This window comes from Miniopterus schreibersii, assembly GCF_964146895.1.
Source record: "Miniopterus schreibersii genome assembly, chromosome: 21".
Taxonomy (NCBI): Eukaryota; Metazoa; Chordata; class Mammalia; order Chiroptera; family Miniopteridae; genus Miniopterus; species Miniopterus schreibersii.
Window position 1 is genome coordinate 4,012,830 of NC_138123.1, and position 20,480 is coordinate 4,033,309.

General features: G+C 45.3%; 1 protein-coding gene across 13 annotated transcripts in view; it reads right to left on the minus strand.

Moving 5' to 3' along the window:
* Positions 1-20,480, minus strand: part of ESRRG (estrogen related receptor gamma) — a 404,445-nt gene that overhangs the window by 39,664 nt on the left and 344,301 nt on the right. For all 13 annotated transcript variants that reach the window (XM_081123847.1, XM_081123852.1, XM_081123851.1 and 10 more), the window contains 2 exons: positions 7,679-7,789; positions 3,925-4,086 (listed from right to left, as the gene is read on the minus strand). In XM_081123847.1, the coding sequence (XP_080979973.1) occupies positions 3,925-4,086; positions 7,679-7,789 (273 nt within the window). The remainder of the gene's footprint in view (positions 1-3,924; positions 4,087-7,678; positions 7,790-20,480) is intronic.

The following is a 20,480-nucleotide window of genomic DNA, read 5'->3' on the forward strand; positions in this document are numbered from 1 at the left end:
GAGAGGCGGGGCGACAGCCCCCGTTTCACAGCTCGTCATGTTGTGTTAACAGGCGCTTAGGCCGGGACAGAGAGAGGAACGAAAAGGAGCCAGGAGCCAGGAGCCAGGCACCAGGAAAGCGGGGCGCGGGCAATTTCTCAGGGTGGCAAAGGGCGCTCTGGCGGGGCCGTCACCCTGAGGGCTATTAGGGCCCCTCGCCTGCTCTCCTGCCCTCGCGATCCTCCGAGGAGAGTCAAGCGCATTTTCTAAAGCCCTTGTAATCTACCCCCCTTTTAGATAAAGTATGGTCACGCTTCCTAACAACACACTTTTCCATTTATGGGATTTATTTAAGGAAGTCAACTAATTCTATTTACTGATTTTTAAAAAAGGGGGGGCCCACTCCCTATGTATTTTTCAATGTGCTTTTTTGGTGTTGCTGAATTCTTCACTTTTTCCTGTAGCGAAAGCAAGTGTACAAAATAGGACATTCCCAGGGGTACAGAAAGACCACTGATCTGATCTTAGATGTTAAACTTGATTTTTAAAAAGTGTGTGTGTGTGTCACCCTGGCCGGCGTGGCTCGCTCAGGCTGAGCATCATCTTGGGCTCTGAAATGTCACCGGTTCGATTCCCCGGCAGGGCACACATCCAGGTCTGGGGTTTGATCCCCGGTTGGGCTGTGTATGGGAGGCAACTAATTAATGTTTCTCTCTCTCTCTCTTCCCCCCCTTCCTCTCCCTTCCTTTCTCTCTAAAATCAACACAAACATATTTATAAAATGTGTGTGTGATACTACACAAACAGAACAGGATAGGACAAAGAGAGCAAAGGCTTAAATTTTTGTACTGATAAAAACAAAACAAAAAAAGGTTTCTCTACCGTTACAAAGAGTTTTGAAGTTAAGACTAAGACTGGCGACATCGCTGCTCTGATTTGGCTTAACTTCCAGCTCCGACCCTGGTTATCAGGTGGGGGTCACGTTATCCAAAACTCCCTTTTCCTTTTACCGAGGCAGAAACGTGACTTCCATCTCTATGTTCTCTCCGTCTGTGCGCCCCCCATCCCACGCCGCTCTGCTGCTGCACCCGGCACCCCTGAACCAGGGCACAGCGGCACCCGGGGAGCAGGGCCCCCTTCTAACCCAAGTCACCGCGGGGCGCACTTACTGTTCGAGAGGCACAAAGGACCTCGGCTTGTTCCTGTTCTGCTAATCCCTCTCTGAAAAGCCCAGATACTCCCTGCAATCATCTCAAGCACCTTCGGGGTATCACAAAAAACCGGGGCTGCGAGTCATCAGGCCACAGAGGCCCGTTCGGGCACTTTCCGTAGACAGCAGATAACGTCAGCGCTCGCCAATGCTAAGCCCGGTTCAGGCTGAACGCATAATCGTACAGCAATTGTTTCCACCGCCGCCTCTGCTGTTGCTCAGGGTTATTTAAAGCGACTGTCTTCACAGAAGTCACTGGAGCCCCGCTACGGTGACACATCCCTTTGTAAGCTGACGCCTTGACTTCGATGCACAACTGGACCCATGGCCTCGGCGCTGACCTTTTCTCTCCAGCGGGCGCTGGGAGGAGGTGTCGAGTTTTACGGGTCCTGACCGTGGAATGTCTGCAGCGCGTCCGAATAGTGGCTTAATGACTCCCTTAAACCAGGGAGCGCGGGGGGACAGGTCTTTCCAGTGACGGGTGGTTTAGCGTCCCTGTGACGTAGCCTTCCATGCTGCTGCTCTTAGTAACAATATCATCATTATTATTCTAGAATAGTTCTTTCATGTGCAACCCACAGGACACTAAACCACCCTGGTTCGGCTGCAGGAAGCAAGGCTGAATGTACGCCCTGCAGGCACTGGACTTGTGTGGGCTTGGGCTGGTCTTTCTACCCCTCTCTGCCTCACATCTCCCTGTTTCTTTGCCCTAAGGGGGTAATAACCGATTCCTGGGTCAGAGCAATGGTTCCCAGTTGGGGACAGGCACAACTCTGCCCCCCAGAGGACATCTGCAACATCTGAAGACACTTTTGGGTGTCACAATTCAAGGGTGGTCATGGGTAAGGCAAAGGATGCTGCTAAACATCCTACCACCAAGGGACAGTCCCCACAACAGAGGACAATCTGTTTCCAAACAGAAGTAGTGTCAAGGCTGAGAAACCCTGGGTTGGAACAAAGAAAGAACAATGATACTTTTAACACGTAAATATATGTGTGTGTATGTATAAAATGATAAACCGGTGTGGCTCAGCGGTTGAGCATCGACTAGTATCCAGGAGATCTCGGTTCGATTCCCGGTCAGGGCTCATGCCTGGGCTGCAGGCTCCTGGGTCCCCAGCAGGGGGCGGGCAGGAGGCAGCCGATCAATGACTCTCATCATTGATGTTTCTCTCTCTCTCTCTCCCTCTCTGAAATCAATAAAAACATATTTTTTTTTAAATGATAAGATCTATAAATGTAAATGACTACATATGTATATTGATTATCTAAAAAAAGTACCTGTGGACATTTCAACAAATGTTAGTTTTATGTCTTTTGGCTCTAAAACCCCTCATCACACTTTCCTCCCGGATAAATGTATATTTATCATTCAAGAAAATTCGGGCTGTCCCCACTGCCACCGCTCCCAAATGTCGTAACGTCTCGCAGCCTATCTTTTTTTTTTTTTTTGCTTTTTCTAAAAGTCAGATAGACGTGACAACAATCCCGATGCAATGTCAACAACCCCTGTGATCCCATCCTCCCACTTTCTGCACACCCGGCGACTCTTGTGTAGGTATCGTCTGAAGCACACACCCCAGAGCTCACCTATTTAACTAGTTTTGACTTAATTTGGGGTGCTTTGTTAGCAAACAGTGTAAGACAGAGTAGCTGGTATAATACAGAGTGATGTTTAAATTAGTTTACAATTTGCTTGGCCTCATCTAGAACAGCACCGAACAAAGCCATTCAGAGATGTCAGCTGTGTTCCTAACCACCGTAACAAATCGTCGCCCGAACGCTGCACACCTAATGACTTCAAATTAGCTTCGCCGCGATGCTGCCTGACAGTTCGTTACGACTGTTAGCAGCAGAGCTGGCGTATCATGACCAATAAATTGGTTTCAGTGTGGGCTGGGAAAGGGACTTCCATCAATTTGATTAAAGAAATTACCGTAGCATTCAAAGCAGAAAGACAAACTAGTTTAAGGAGACAGAAGTAAGTTAACCGTATACCAGAAAAAAACACCACTCACGGTGGTTCAAAAACTTTCTCATGAACTCTGTGAAGATCAAAAGCCAAGCAAACAAAAAAGGAAAAATTCGAGTCTACTACGCTGCCCAAAATTTGCAGCCAGGCATAGGTTTGCTATGACAGGACGGGCCAAGAAAAGTCATAGGCGATTGTAAAATGCTGCTCTTACGTTACCATATGAGAAAATATCCTATGTCAGTGTAACATTTCTTTTTCTAATTTCTGTATAGATTCACGGCGAACAACTAACTGTGAACCAAAGCAGAGCCCGTGACTGTGAACAGGACACAAATAAACAGTAAAAACAGCCAGTTATTCTTAACACACACACACACACACACAAAGGTGCATTAGACTAATCTTGACAGAAACCCTTTTTGACATGAAAACACAAAGTAGAAGCCTTTCCTTAGGGGAAAGCTCAGAATTTTTAAGGAAGAAAGAAGTGAGCGTTTAATTACATTTTCTTTATCTTACATTGGCAATGGCACCTTCAAACAGGCAAAGATAGTCAACGAGAGTTCACGTTGCTACCGACATAAAAAGGTTTCAGCAAAGCGCTACGTGAAATACGATAAAAACAGATGGAAAGGTTAAAAACCATCCTAACAAGAGAAAAGTTTAGAATTTGCCGAAATGGACGTATACAACCTAGGGAGTTAACGGCAGCCTTTTCAGGTTCATTGTTCATTTCCCTCCCTCCCCCCGGAACGTGTACCTGGAATATGCTTCGCCCATCCGATGATGACCACCAGCTCTCGGTCGGCCAGGTCGCACAGTGTAGTGAGGGCTTTGATGTCACTGTCGGGGACGGTAGGGTCGGGCATGGCATAGATCTTCTCCGGTTCAGCCACCAACAAATGGGAAACAATCTTGTTATCTGCAGGATCAGACCAGAGCACTACAAGATCACTAGCAGCAGCACCCTTCTTCTACAAACCTCAAAGCGCGTTGCGTCTGGGACAGTAATCAGATCGCCTACAAGAAACCCAACGCGTCCCACTCGGGGTTCGGCACGGGGGCGTCAGGCCGTGCTCGGGGCAGCTCATAGCAAGGCCGGAGCTGCCGCAGCTGTAACAGCGCCACTCTTTCTCTGTCTTCTTTGCTCTACCTGCCTTTGTGGGAAGGAAGCATTGGTCCTAGAATGAAATTAGTTTTATAGCAAACAGATAAGAGGCGTTAGGTGCTCCCTGGGTTTATGCTTTGACCCTTACGTGGGATTTGGGGGAGCAGATTAAATAGTATATGACAGCTTTAAAATAAAAATACACAGTAAATCACCGAAACCTAGACGATCATGTGGAAGGCAAAGAACTACTAAGTGCCCAGAGTCATAATGGGCACGAAAGTCATTAATTGTCTTAATTCCTTTAAAGAAAAGAAAAGGTCAGGCCCTTCTCCCTGGGTGAATTACGGACCAAATAACTCTATCTCTGTGGGATGCATTAAACAGGAATTTCTTTTTCTTTCGCCCTCTCCCCACACAGCCAGCCAATCTCCCAAAAATAGCCGGTATCAGTTTCTAGAAAAGCACTCCTACTTAAATGTTACAGCATTTTATCTTCAGAGCTTCGGATTCTTTAACTCTCTATTTTCATCTGTTGTCTTTCGTTCATTCTCTGGTTCAGATTTATCTGTCAGAAACTGATGATATATGTTTTTAAAAACCTTCATAAAATAAACACTAGAGACAAATGAAAAGCATCCCATCAGATGTGTTTTACTGCTCGGGGCCATGCGCGGGTTTATGGAGGGGGCTGTAAAGGCTTGCTAACCGAATGCTCTTTCTTGTTGGCCCTATTTTCAATTTCTGTGTGTCGCTTTAGATTTTCACACTTTCTGCTAAGTGAGGAGACTGACACGGGGCAGAATAAACCCCAATAATATTTCTATGTCCTGTGTACTGTTCCTCTAAAAAAGGGGCCATTAAATGGGATTTTTGTGAGCAGAGCTAAAGCTGCCTCTGTTCCTATTCCTTTTACTGTAAGTTTTTAACTTTTTAACCCAAATTGAAAGACTTCCTATACATCAGAATATAAAACATAGCATTCGTTTAATCTCCTTGAACACAGTAATGAGGAGACTTATCCAAACTGTAAAACATTTTTTTTCTGACATATTTTAAAATTGTATTATTATGGCTGCCATAGAAATTATATTTATTGCAAATAAGCAATAGATAACCATTCACTGGCAGTAATATTCAATTATCATTCAACTGCAGATTGGGGGGAAATATTCCCAAATGCCATATTTTCTAGTAAAAAAAATAAAGTTAAATAGAGATTCTTTTTTTTTTTTTTTTAAACTTGCAGGATCTGCAGAGAATGGCGTTGGCTTCTTGTATGTGCTATAGAAACAACACCCTGTATTTTTAGTTACGCTTGGAAAAGTTTCAGCTTTCGTGGCTCTGACAACACAAGGAAGCCTGTCAGCAACCACTAGATTCTCAGGATGAAAGCAAAACACAACAATAAAGGGCAAAGACACGCAGCCGAAGGAAATCCTGATTCTAGCTCTTAATACAGGATAAACGCCACCTGTTTTAGCCAAGTCAACGGATGCTTGACTTGGGGTCAGAGAAATTGGGTGGCAGCTTGGAAAGTCCCATCCTTCAGAAAACGGAATTAGCCAGCAGCACTGCTTCTAGGTAAATCTTATTTAATGTTTCCCTAATTAGAATCAATAGAACCCAATTTCCACTCTTGGGCTTGTGTGGCACACAATCCGTCAGCTTCCAGAAATCTCCCCCAGCCACTTCCCGCGCGAGGCCCACACGCCGTCCGTCTCTTGACACTTATCGGACGGGATCTGAAAATTAAGTTTTATAAATGTTTGTTACAAAAACACACTAATTGGATGGACTCGGGAAAATTAACACGGAGGCCTTGAGGTAATGAGGAATGATTTATAGGAGTCCTCTTTATCTCAGACAAACGCAGCTCAGTGAAATTGCTGTAATCTCCTTAAAGGCACTTGACAAGCCACTTCCCAATTCCTCGGGTTTTCGCAGAAAACCGGAGATGTTCCTTTATCGCGGGCTGGTTGGTGCGCAGTTTCCTCTCCGTAGAAGAAATTATCAATGGCTTTAGTCAACGTTTGCATAAAATGAAGGAGGGATGGGCACCCTGTGCACTACCGGATCCAGGGAAACGAAACCTCTGATGAAATTAAGCATTCGTGTTTATTGCATTTTACTGTATTATCAGAAAGGTTTTTTTTGGTTTTTGTTTTATTATAACGTGCAAAATCTGCTTAATGCAGTCCGAGATCGTTTTTGCAGAATGCCAAACAGCTTACGCAGGCTGAGGGGAAGCCGCCAGATTGGACAATTGAAGGTATAATCAACATAATGTTTTTTGGAAAGGCAAAAGGAAACTATGCCATATGTTCACTTAAGCTTTAATTTTATGTAAAACTGGTTGTTTTGCCTTTGACACAGCTGAAATGTCCTTTCGTTTACAGTGCAGGGTCTGTTTTATTTATTTAAGGGATCCCCACATGCTGACTGTACCGAGTGCAGCAGCGACCCCTCCTGGAGGCTCCGAATCAGAAGCCGACACTTTCGCTCTTCCCTTGAAAGCAGGTAAGAAACACACACCCGGGTCTTTCCTGGAGCCGCCACGGATGCGGTTTCGTCTGGCGAGTGCCGGTTGTGTCTTCTAAGCCAGAGGCAGCCACACGTGAGAGCTGTCCCCGCGAAGGCTCTTCCCAGTGCCCAATATGAACTCTTTGCATAAACCTCCTAAAACGCTAGGGCTCTTGCCCAGCAGCTGCGAGCTGATTTTTCAGAAAATGGGCTACAGTTATTGCCTCAATCTATATCCCGGCTCTTTTAGTTAATGGCGAGTAGAATGGGGCTTGCCTTTTAGCAACATACCATCACCCCTTCCAATTGCAACCTGGTATTATGAAACCACGGGCTCTTTAAAAACAATTCATGACGCCCATAAGGGCCCCTGAGACGGAACCGTCAACCTATGCTTGTTATTAGCTGGGCCCGTTCTTGTTTTAATCCATCGCTGGCTAGTGTGTTAACCTTCTCTAGCTCCAAATTAATGAGGCTCCTAATGTATTTTCATTGGGAGGTTGAGCAGTCAAACTCATTTAGTTAGCGCAAACTACGAAAATCGCTTTCTTGTGAAATCTGAAAACGAGCAGCTCCAATGAACTAATGATCGCAGTATGATCCATTTTATGTACCCCTGAAAATAAAGATAACCGGTAAATGTGAAACTCGCACTGCGTAAGCGATGCCTTAAAACACGCGCGCTTCCACAAAGCGACTGGGTGAGAAAAGGTGGGCGGGAGAGACCCAGAGGAAAGACAAAGATAATTAGCTGCTGCTCCTCAGAGGCCGTCTTTGGGAAGGGAGCCGCGGCCTCCTTGGAGTGGGTGGGGTGGGCAAGCCCAGACCGACTCACACGGAGCCGGCGGGGGTCTGGGGGGCCCGATGCGTCTGCTGTACTTACATGGCTTCTTGGCTGGCTGAACCAGCTGAGGGTTCAGGTACGGGCTGTTCTCCGCGTCTATTCTGCGCTTGTACTTCTGCCGACCTCCACGCACTCTGTCCAGACGCACCCCTGCGGGCAGAGACGGTCGCAGGTTTACTATGGAGCATCTTTGAAAACCGATTCAATACAAAGACAGGATCACCCACGGGCGCCGGGGAAACGGACAGTCAATGCACAACGGTCCGGGGGTATTAGAGGAATGTGGAAAAGTGGTGGCTAAACCTAGATGGTCACGGTTGGAAACCAAATCTAGCCGAGGATGGTAAACCCGACAGACATTTTATGCAAGGCAATCAAAGCCACAGTCGAACAGCAAAGAAAAAGCACGGTTTCACGTGAATTAATCCAAAGAAACTGGTTTTCAAATTAAAGGCAATGGCATGTTGCATCGTCTTTGTCAGGGACCCCTGAAAGCTCAGTAGGGGGCTCGGGTAGACCAGCTGACCAGCTAGCCAACCCTGGTGCTTAGTGGGGGCTTTAATGTGGACCTGTGGGACTGGGCTGCATTGCAAACACCATCAGGCCCTGCGGATGACATGCACGGACCGTTCCATATTAGCATGCCCCGTATTAAGATGTCTCAGAAGGAGAATGTTATTTAACATTTTGGGGCACAACTGTATTTCCTTTCAAACGAGAGAAAAGTGGGAGTGGGTTTGGGCCGAGCACAGGACAGGAAAGGGAGCCTCCTGGAAGCACGCGGGCCAGGGTGGCCAAGAAGGGGGTGCTCGCAGGGCGGAGCTGGAGCGTGAAGTCGGGCAGGAGGCGAGAGCAGATGGCTTTTGTCAAACTTCCTCCCAAAGAGCGACCCGCTGGGTCAAGGTTCAGGGAGGTTTGGGGGGCAGCGGGATTTAAAAGATCAAGGAAAGAGGCAATAAGAAAAGAAAGGAATTAAAAATAATGTTTCGATTATGTGGGGGAGAGGTGGGGAAGAGCTTGTGAGCAACCCGGCTTCCAGTGCACAACTGTGAAGTTTAGGACGGGACCTGGGTAAACCGTCGCCAAACAGAGACAAGGTGACGTGGCAGGAAGGTCGAGGAGAGAGCCTCTCTTTGGGGTATTCGGTTCCATCTTAATTGATGACACAGGATAACATTCCCCATGAATAAATTCAACTGAGCAATGCATTGCACGTATTTTGGCATTTTTCAAACTGTGTACAAAATAGATTTGGTTTAATAGCACCATCAGTATTATTATTTTACTGAAGGGCCTCTCAGCGCCTTTAATATGCAAATGGCCCCTGTAAAACTCTCACAGGGAGATGGAGGCCAGGCAGTGTTTTGCAAACCAATTTCACCAAGGATCCAGATTGGGGGATATCATTAATATCATGGGACATGTGAGTTGTGGGTTTTCTGGGGAACAGGAAACAGTTTGGGAAAGGCTGATATCTCTCTCTGTGGATCCTGAGGGTGACTATATACACTCAAATGGTAAAGATGATTACTGAGCCACTCAATCAAGAAAAACACAATTGTCCATATTATCTTAATAGTAAATGCTATTTTAAGAGTTGGTTATCTTTTAGTGAAACACACAATCATACACTGGTTCCCAGATAAAGTCTGAAAGGCCATATGGAAACATCAAAGCAGAGTTTAACTAAAATCAGGGGACAGCTTCAAGAGCAATTAAGTGGGTTGAGACAAATAAATATCAAAAAACAAAGAAATTAGGTACACTAAGTATTCACTGGAAGTCACAAAAAAAGCTATATGCAATGACATAATAAATTATTCCTAAATAGTATATGAAGAATGTGTTTAAAAAAATAAGGCATAATTGGCAAATCAGAATGGTTGAGTTTTTTAATGACTCTTTTGTTAACTAACTCTGTAAACTGATGTAACTTATTTCCTTTCCCAAATATAAATGGATGGAAAGGCAATATCCTCTCCGAAGTTTTGCTGTAATGATCTAATGTTATATTAATTAATATAGTATTACAATTGGATATTATACAAATGTCTTACTAAAATATTTTATAAACCTTAAAATGCCAAGGCAAATACAGAAGTTGCTACTGTACTATAACTTTGTTAAAATATCGCTATATTATTTTGTTTCAATCCATTCTGCACCATGATTATTTATTGAAAATCTACCCCATGAAGTCTGACAGTCTACCCTGCCTCAGTTCTGCAGGTAAACAGATCTGAAATATGATGAAGTGGTGAGATAATTCAAAAACCACAAGCCAAATCACGACACTATTTGATGTCTAAGTGATTTATAGAAATATCTGGTACCCCATTCCATTTACTGCTCAACCCTGTCACTAATAATAGCATTTATGTATGTGATTGCTCCAGAATAGACAGAGAAACTAACCCAAATTCCATCAAAAAGAACCTGAATTTAGCTCTAAACACACAATAGAAATTTGAGTAGAGAACTGATAATTATCCAATTAACCTGATACACCAAAAAGTCTCCAACTAACTACTTCAGCAGAAACAAACAAAAATTGTGAATATTTACCATGAGGACCGAGAAATCCAGATCTGCCATAAACAAACATCAGTCTCATCCTAATATTTCCAGGGCAGGTGGCAACGCCTGCCTCTCTGCACCTCTATCATCTTAAACACAAACGATCCATGTCCCTTGTAGGCCAGTTCCGAAAAAGTTTAAAAGTAAGATTTCTCCCAGGAAATAAGATACCCAGCGTGTCCGATGTTTGACAGGATCTGAAGTTAATTAAGGCAACTGGATTTTCTATTCACGGGGAGCCTGCCATTGTCTTTTTTTCCTTTTTTTTTAACTAAAAGATTTTAATAGTTGGCATTACCTACCAAGTAGAACGTTTCCTTTCACATTGCTGCTCCTTTCAAACGCCGCGTGTGCCTACGCCGCCACAAGGGAATTGCAAATCTCATACACTGTCAGAATTTACAGAATTGAGAGCTCCAGACTAGGGCAAGGAGGGGAAAAAAAATACGCTGCGAGGCAAATAAACTCCAAGAGACGCAGAGCGGTTCAGCACCGGGGCCTCTTAAGTCAGCTAATTTTAAGCCTGCATTTTATGCCCAAATGCAAATTTTTAATATGATGTGGTCCAAAGTCAAAAGTACTGTTCACATTTCCAACAGCACAAAGTCAGAGGAATCTCCTAGAACAAAAAAGCTCTTCTCATCAGGGAACTGCACAGGATGCCCCAGCCTCCTTCCCCAAATTAAAACCAAGCCTTGTAAACTGCTGTTCCCAGACAAAGGTTTGCTAAGCACGCGAATTCCAAAGATGCTGGAATACTTAAGAAAGATGCAAATAGTCCCATTAAAGTAAAAATACTTTAATGAAGTGCATGGCTACTAAAATCACCAGCTGCATTAAATAAACCTCATCGGATGTGGCTTGTAAGGGAGCCTGGGGAGCAGGCTGGGACGAAGCAAGGCCTCAAGCCCCACCTATGACTTCTGGATACTCTCGCTCCCCTTCCTATGGAGGAAACCTCACTCCTTGACGTCCCTAGCGGCCCCCTTGAACTCTCCTGAGATTTCGGTGAGGGAACCATCTTGAGCCAGCGAGGGAGACATTCCTTTGAGGAGCTACAAAGGACAGGAACCCTATCAGACGCCACAAGGGGCATCCTCGGGGCCCCTTCTGATGGGGTCTCCTTCCAGGCGCTGTCCTGAACCAGGCCAGCTGAACCATAGTCGCAGGCCGCACAGGAAGGGGGTGAGTGACAGTTATTCATATATTCGCAGCCACACCCCAGGGTTGGAATCTAACCCCATTAGATTCTTGAAGAACCCGTGAGACAAGAAAACAGCCAACCGGCTGGGTTGGCATCCCTGCCATTGCCCCTCTCAAAACAGTGACACTGTTAAACAGGGCACCAGGCGTTTTCGGTCCCTTCCCTCCTGTCCGAGCATCCCTGCCTCCTCGCACCCGCATCCCCCTACCAACCAAAGTCTTCACCGCTCACGGATCGACTCCATCTCGACACGCAGAGCCTCGGGAGAGACCAAGATAGGAGCCAGTGACTCGTAGTCCCTGGTTAGGAAGGACTCGGGATATTCCAGGCCGTGGGCTGCTGCGCATATATTAACACGTTTAATCCTTACAGAAACCCTAAGGAGGTGGGGACTATTGTTATCACTTTTTATAAGTGAGAAAACTGGAAACAGCAAGAGGCAGAGCCGGGGGGAGGGGGGGAGTTGGGGAGAACGGCTTCGATCCCACGTTCTTAAGCGCAGAGCCTGACCGCCTCTCTGCCATTAAAGGCTATTTTGGGGAAAGAACATCTGGTTCCAAAGGCAGAAGCAATACTCACATCCCGATACGGGTGCGTGAACAGAAAGATGAACTTGCAGGGCAGAGAAGTGGGTACTGTTATCCAGGTGAAAGGCTGGTCATCTTGCCCGGATCCCTGCATAAGGCGACGCCACTTAGAAAAGGCTACGGCCCTAAGTGTGGGCCAGAGCCAAGCGACGGAAAGTCAGTGACGCTGCTTCTCCACGGAGGCAGGGGCTCAGAGATACTCATTTCCTTCCCCCTTGTTTCTCCTTAAAATGTTACTGCAATTTAGACAAGGCTTGTTTTGCCTGGGGTCCCAGAGGCGGGGTAACATCCAGGCTGAAATTTTCAGTTCCGGAGGGCGCCCCAGGCTTTTCCCAGAGACACCCCTGCCCGATGGTCACATTATAAAACTTGGGAGGTCTGCATAGGAAACGCAAAGGCTGCCCCCTCTTTCAGCTTCCAGTTGCATCCCAAATACATCTGTAGATTCCTGTGCATAGGACATAACCTCAAAGAAGTCCCCCTTCTTTTTTTCAAGATGAGATTCCCTGTTCTTGGCTCGTTCAGAGGCATATATATAGATAGATAGATAGATAGATAGATAGATATATCATCTATCTGTCTATCTATCTATCTATCTATCTATCTATCTATCTATCTATCTATCTATCTATCATCTATCTATCTATCATCTATCTATCTATCTATCTATCTATCTATCTATCTATCTATCTATCATCTATCTATCTATCTATCTATCTATCTATCTATCATCTATCTATCTATCATCTATCTATCTATCTATCTATCTATCTATCTATCTATCATCTATCTATCTATCATCTATCTATTTATCTATCTATCTATCTATCTATCTATCTATCTATCTATCTATCTATCTATCATCTATGTCATCTATCTATCTATCTATCTATCTATCTATCTATCTATCTATCTATCATCTATGTCATCTATCTATCTATCTATCTATCTATCTATCTATCTATCTATCATCTATCTATCATGTCATCTATCTATCTAAAATGTAGCATCTGGATTAGGGCTGAAATCGAAATGATAGAAATTTGAAATAACCAGACAAAATATTTTGCAGGGGGCGCGTTTCTTCCACTGGGGGTAGAGTTATGTCGTCTGAAGCAGAGAGCCCTAATCTATGACACATACGAGTACAAATTAGGTCACTGCAACAGGTGACACATTTTAATTGAATGTCTTCTGTCTTCAATTCTGACAAAAGGTGAATGGAAATAAATGAGCCTGGCAAGACGGCCCTGAGCCTTACAATACCCAATAGCTCATTATTTTTAAACAGCTATCTATAAACTGATGCTGACAAGCCCTGAACCTTTTATTTCTGCTCAAGATGAGGTGGCTGTGAAGGGGAGAGAAAATAGAGAGAAAGAGGCCCTCGGAACATTACATTAAACATGCAATACCCACGATTATCACTTCTCGATGTAATTAAAGGGAATCTCCTACTCAAAGGGCAGCATTTCTTCTATTTCTTACTTTGCTTGATGTCAGAAGGAATGAGAGAGAGAGAGAGAGAAAGAGAGAACATGCTTGGCCTGCATTTGCTAAACAGAGAGACTGCCTTTTAAAAAGAAGGGAAATAAAAGAATATCTTCCCTCTCCTTCCAGCCTGTTACAAATTCCACAGGCTACTGTGACGTGTGCCTACCTAAACTCGATTTTCTCTCCTTACCATTTAATCCTGGCGACTCTTCCCTTTCTCCTTTGTGAAATGGCCCCCCGTGTGAATAAAGTTATGAATTAGTGGGTGAAGCCCGCATGTCAACATCCCGAAAAGTGATTCCGCTCACTCACAATTACACGTGGCGGCGGCAATGAGTTTAACCCGATAACACGATCCTAAGAGTGCACAGCACCCCACGGGGACGCTGTGTGCACACAGGCGCACGGATATTATTTATGCAAAATCCGATGCCCTGTAAAAATAAATTAAATATGAAATTGACCCATCTGATGTACAAGTGGCCCAGTTGAGAGGTGTAGTCACTTTGCTTTGTTCCATGGAGAGGAAGAGAGTGGAGCCTAATGACCGTCAAAAGCAGACGTGGATTCTAAAATACAGGTTTAAAAATAGAAAGAAAGGATGTGAGCCTGGCTGGTGTGGCTCAGTGGCTGGGAGTTGGCCCATGCACCAAGAGGTTGCTGGTTTGATTCCCGGTCAGGGCACATGCCCAGGTTTTGGGTTTGATCCCCAGTAGGGGGTGTGCAGGAGGCAGCTGGTCAATGATTCTCTCTCATCGATGTTCCTCTCTCTCTGAAAATCAATAAAAACATTTTTTTTTTTAAAAAGGAGGTGATAGAGAAAGGTGGAGCTGAGTCTGGAGGGCTTCTGGTTCAGCATGTGTGACTCTAACTCACCTGGGCAACATAGATGAGCTTATGAAGCTCAAAGAGAAGTTTATGGTGATTTTATGGGGGGAGAATGTTACGTTCTGGACAATCTGTTAGTTAGTCAACAAAAATAACAGAAATGCATTACCAGGCTCAAGTGAAAATTCCGAGAGCCGATGATAAGACACCAAAGCGATGCATGATGTTTAGTCATGTTTGGTGATGACGATTTGGTAAAGGTAAGGTTCAAAATAAAGCAAATCTGGTACAAAGAACACATCCAGGTCATGTGGAAAGAGAATCATACCCAACACATAAGATATGTAGGGAGAAAACAAGTTCAAGGGTTAAAATATATCGAAAAGGTTTTGGTATATGTTTTAATTGTATATTACTCACTGTGGCACATGCCTGCCACATAGTAGGTACTCAGAAATACTAACTGAATAAATAAATAAATAAATTCACAGCATGCTTTATAGCCATGCACCAATCAGGTGTTTCTCATTTTGATTTTTTTTTTTGCATACTTCTAAACCTGAAATGTATACACAGAAAGTTATGACCCTCTTGTCAACAATTCTGTGTGTGATGTGTTCCTTAATGTATTAATTTATTCTAACTTCAGAAAGGTATAGAAAACTTGAAGACAACTAAATAGCACAAAGCACTAGAAAAAAAACACAACAAAAAAAGTTGTTGAAAGGTAGGGGAGCAGAATTTAATAGTTTTCAATATTTATCCTGGACAATATAAGAAGAAACCGCATTTGATTTTTTGGGGGAAAGCCTCAGAGAGATCTCAAGAAAAACGGACTGATGAGAGTTGTATTTAGATACTGAATATTGAGCAGGAAAGACTGTCGGTCCCTATCCTTGGGAAATCTGACAAATGAAGGAAACCATTCTCTCTCCGAGGCATTTTTATTGCTCGCCTGCCTGAGAGCAGATGAATGAGGCTGATCACGTGGTGAGCTCTCTCCCAGTGCCGAGATTCTATGAATGAAATGCTGTACTTAAAATGATGGAATTGACCCATGGACTCCAAGTACAACTGCCTTGGCAGTTGGAAGCATCAACACACTTCATATTTTAAATCAGGGAAGACCAGAGCCAAATGGACGGCACTAATGAACCAGGAGAGCAGAAGGCTTTCTGGCACCGGTCTTCGTGCTCCCCTCCCGGTGACCTTGGCCAAATGCACTTACTTCCTTTTGTTCTTGACTATAATCAAGCACACAGAGTGCCCACGTCTGAAAAATGCTTCTAGCTTATTACTGCATTAGGGAAGGATCCATGTCCATGCCTGTTGCGTGCACATGGCTGTGGAGACCGAAGAATGAAAATAACCCACCAAGCTTCAGATTTGTGGATTTTTTCTTTTTTTTTTTTTAACATATCTTTATTGATTTCAGAGAGAGGAAAGGAGAGGGAGAGAGAGATAGAAACATCAATGATGAGAGAGTCATTGACCAAGCCCACAACCCGGGCATGTGCCCTGATCAGGAATCGAACCCTGATTGCCTGGATCCTAGGTCGATGCTCAACCACTGAGCCACGCCCGGCCGGGCAGATTCGTGGATATTTTTTTAAAAATATGTCTTTATTGATTTCAGAGAGAGGAAGGAGGGGGAGAGAGAGAGACACATCAATGAGGAGAGAGAACCATCAACCAGCTGCCTCCTGCACGCCCCCTGCCGGAGATGGAGCTTGCAACCCGGGCAGGTGCCCTGACTGGGACTCGAACCCGGGCCTCCTGGTTCACGGGTCCACGCTCAGCCCCTGAGCCACGCCAGAAGGGCAGGTGTGTGGACATTATACAACAGACAGACTAGCATCACACAGGGTGGAAAAGCGAGTCTCTAAACAGGCCGCGGACTGTGGGTGGGAAACCAGGTTCCACGGGTGGGTTCTCTGTGAACGTTCATCCCGACGGTTAAAGCACGTCTATCACCTCTCTTATGAGCACAAATTTATGGAAAATAACCGAGAGGAAAGCTTTGTTCTTATTAAGAAAACATGAATATGTATGTAATTTTAGCCAGACTAAACGAACCCAAAAATGAATACATAAGAAAGATAAGGACAGTAATTGTCACGGGAGAAGCCTCGTCTCCCTTTTGGCTCTTACGGCAGCATTTATGTTTACAGAGTTTCAGAAACATGAATTCATATTTTTAAATACAATCCCAAAAGAGACAAAAGAAAAGGAATCTGAGCGAAAACCACGATGGAGTAAGGAACGTGCTATTTCCCATTTCACAAGTAGGGAAACGGAGGCAGGTTCAATGGGACAGGGCTCCTGGGGGACGGCAGCACCCTCACGACATTACCACCTGGCTGCCTTCCTTCTAACCCGGGGACTGTCTGCCTGTCCGCATTATAGGAAAGAAGGACACCTCGACCAGACGGACAGCTGCCCCTGGGGCAAGACGGTGCTTTCAGGCTGCTCCAGGGGAATGACAAACAGTCACCGTCCCGCCTCTATCAACGCTCGGAAGCCCGCGGCCCTGTGTCTTCTTTCCCACTGTCGCTCAGCTTCTTAACGAAAACCGACGGTCCTTTATAGTTAATTGTGAATTTTTTCAAAAGAAGTAAAACAAGAATGAACAAAATCAATTATAGTGGTAGGCGCATGCCATCTAGTAGAGGCAGGACTTTACAGTTTTAATTAAACGGAAATACAGGCCCATTGTCTTCAAGACATTAAAAAGACAATTCCAGCCCTGAATCTGCCCCCGCCCCGTCCCTGTCTTTTTAAACTGGACCGTCTCTGACAACCAGGCCGACCGCTGTCTAGAAGATTGGATTCTGATAATGGTGAACTGGAAATCAGGGCCTGGCATTCTAATTATTCCTCTAAAGCTCCTACTAATTGCAGGTCTCCCACTTGGTACAAGTTCGCAAAGTTTGAATAGTTACCGAGTTTAAAGTTACTTGATAAAGTGAGCAGATCTGAAATCAGAAGGAACTGTACATAAGTTTACATAAAATACTAGGATTTATTCCATTCGCACCGGCTAAATCTTAAGAGTCGTAGGAATCCTGAAACACAGGGGAAACCTCTCATGGTTGGTGGAAAGGAAGCGCTTAGTGGGTGCACTTTACCTTCAGGAGACAGGGTCAAATCCCCGCTCCTGCACTTCCCTGGTGTGAGACCTTCATCCCTCTGAGCCTCAGCTGGCTCATCGTGAGGACTCGAGAGGAGCTATTCCGCGTACTTACGTTTGCATCACACATGCTGTTCTAGAAATCAACGCAGTTTATTTTTACACGAAACAATCATTTATACCTCCTTGAATACTATTTCACGCTGTAATATCTGAAGAACAGCAAAATGTCCGTATTTATTTGCTCAATGGTTCCATCAGCCCTACTGTGTGTCCAGCCACCCGGTCTAGAGGGAAGACTTTTCACAAGCCATCTCCTCTCATTCCCACCTTTCGGAGTGGTCCTCTGCCCCCAGCCCACCAGCTGACCGGCGCTGTCAGCGCCCTGGGGCCGGCTGATGAGATCTGATGGCTCAGTGCACAATAAAGTCAAGTGGAAAAAAATCACCGGATGGGTTTGAATCAGGGCTCGACCACTTTCTCGCAGCGCGTCCTCTGCACAATTCGTGAACCCCTTTGAGTATCAGTTCCCGCCTCCCCTGTAGCATGAGAATGAAGAATCACATGAAGAACATTTTCTAAAGGGCCTCACACTGTACCTGGCACATGGTGGGCCTTCAGTAAACACAGATTCCCTACGGCCTTCAGGTCTCTTCTTCCCGGGAACAAGGAAGTGTAAAGTCCAAATACAAAGAAATTCGTCTCCACTGGGGGAATGTGGGGACTCTGTGTTGGTAGAGAAGATATCTGGAGACCTGGGGCACCTCTGGTGCCTGTGACATCACAAGAGGCAACCCCTTGACCCATCCTGCGGAGAGTGGACTGCGGCAGGGGCAATGCTTCTGTAAACTCCCCTCGGAAGAACCTGCCAGGGCCCGTGTGAGAAGCAAAATTCTATCTCCTCTCCTTCTAGGAAAGACGAGAGGGATGCTGGGTTCCAGGCAAGTACTTGAAATACACGTCTGAGAAAAGGTATGATTAGAACAAGCCATTACGTGGCACATGAAACCATGCTTAATCCCAGAAAGCATGGCTTTGTGCTCGAGATTGGTATTATCCCCTGGGAATGCTGACCGGGGGTCTGAAATTCTCCAGTCCTCATGACACGCACCTCTCTTTACTTTAAGAGCCCAGGTTTGCTCAGAAATGGCAGGTGCCGACACATATAGAAAAAGGAAACTCCGATACGGCCCACTGCTCTAGTCCAACGTGATCCACCGTAAATGGACTTTATTTTCCCACTTGGTGAAATACAGCCAGGGAATTCACTGAGGACAGTGTACGATAAGAACCTGTTTCAATTATTTCAGAGAATTAAATTTCAAATATTAAAAAATACAAAATGCTAGTATCGCATGTCAAAAATGCTTAAGATGTCCATTTCTTGGAAAGGGTGCAGCACAGACTTTATTTCTATTTTGCTTTTAGTACCTTTCCTCTATTTTTGGAAACAAAATATATTTCAAGAGGCCTAATTAGCTGTCTATTCAAGTACGACTCAGTGAAAAAGCTAACGGCGTTCATTCCAGGCAGTTTTCCCCCAACTTGGGATGCTGAATTTCTGCTTCAACTGCCTCAAAGCCCTCAGGATCAAGTGAAGATTTTTTCTTCAATGCCAGAGGATGAAAGCAATTATACAAAGTACCCAGAACATTTGTTCTCTGCATAATTTGGGTAGACAAACGGTCGAATTTTTTAAATAAAAATCTGCAACAAGTTGGGCGTTTCAGTAGCACAGGGGAGAGATGGGTGTTATTTTGATGCATGCTGCCCCAAGGCCAATTCAAAGAGCCATCGGGGATTATCCGCAGCTCCGTTTCCTCTGGAGACACACGCGTGTTCTTAACATCGCTTCTAACCTGGACGAGCCCTTTCCCTGGGGTCAGCGGGCTCACGGCGAAAGTCAGATGAGGAACAACCTGAAACACGACGGCTGCTCGGGCTTTCCCTAAATGCTCCAGCAGCCGTGGCTCTGCCCTGTGTACACCGCATTCCATTACTGCCCAAAGTAATAAAGACTTCTGTCACGGCCGGGGCTTTTCATCTTCAGAGCTCCTCTCTCTTCCCCTGATAAGGCTGCCAGCTCCACTCTCAGTCAATGAGCTCATGTGAGCGCTTTATTTTCGGCGTGTGAAAACAAAACACGGAGCAGGACAGGGCCGCGGCCCAGCGTCGGGGCGGGAGGGGTGGCGCTCCGTCTCCCAAGTCGGGTGACGGTGTCTGAAAGGGACTGAAGCTGACCCGGGGGCCTCTCTCACAATCAGAAAGTGGAAGGTGACCCATTATACCGGCCACTGGCCTCACTGAGGACCTGGGAGTGGGGGGAGCAAGGGATGGGGAATGGGGAGGGATGGGGGAAAGGGGGGCGGGAGAGAGGAGAACAGCCCAGCGAGCTTTAAACCAATTTCTGTTTGTGAGCATCAAGCATTTGCATTCCCTTTGGCCAACACCACCAGCCAATGTCAATGCCGCGAGTCTATGTGCGCTGAATGCTTCGCGTGCCGGACAGATGGCTAACCCATTACCATGCGGCCAATTCCAAAATAAGTGAGTCTCGGCTCCGGCTTCCACATCCAAACAGTAACTAAATTTAATTTTTTTTTTTTTTTTTTTTTTTGCAATCAGCGGCATATGTTTGCATCTGTCCACCATACGACTTGGACCGGATCTGATCTGGCCAGGGCATCCTGAGCACTAAGGCTAGACAATTCCACGTGTAACTGTACTGAAAATATCACCGGGGGACAGGTTCACTCATTAAGAATATACATTGTTTTTCGAACTCTTGGATATCTACCGCGTTTGTGATCAAGGTAAGAGCAACTGACCATCTAGAGCAGGAGCAGGGAAGGTCCGGCCAGCGAAATCATTTGGTCTGGCCCTGCCAAGGCCACCGCAGGCGGGACTCGAACTTCAATAAATCCAGGAGCTTTTTTCATAGCTAATTTTTAACTTGATAATTTTGTACGGCCCGCGAATGGTATCGTAAATATCCAAATGGCCCTTGGCAGAAAAAAGGTT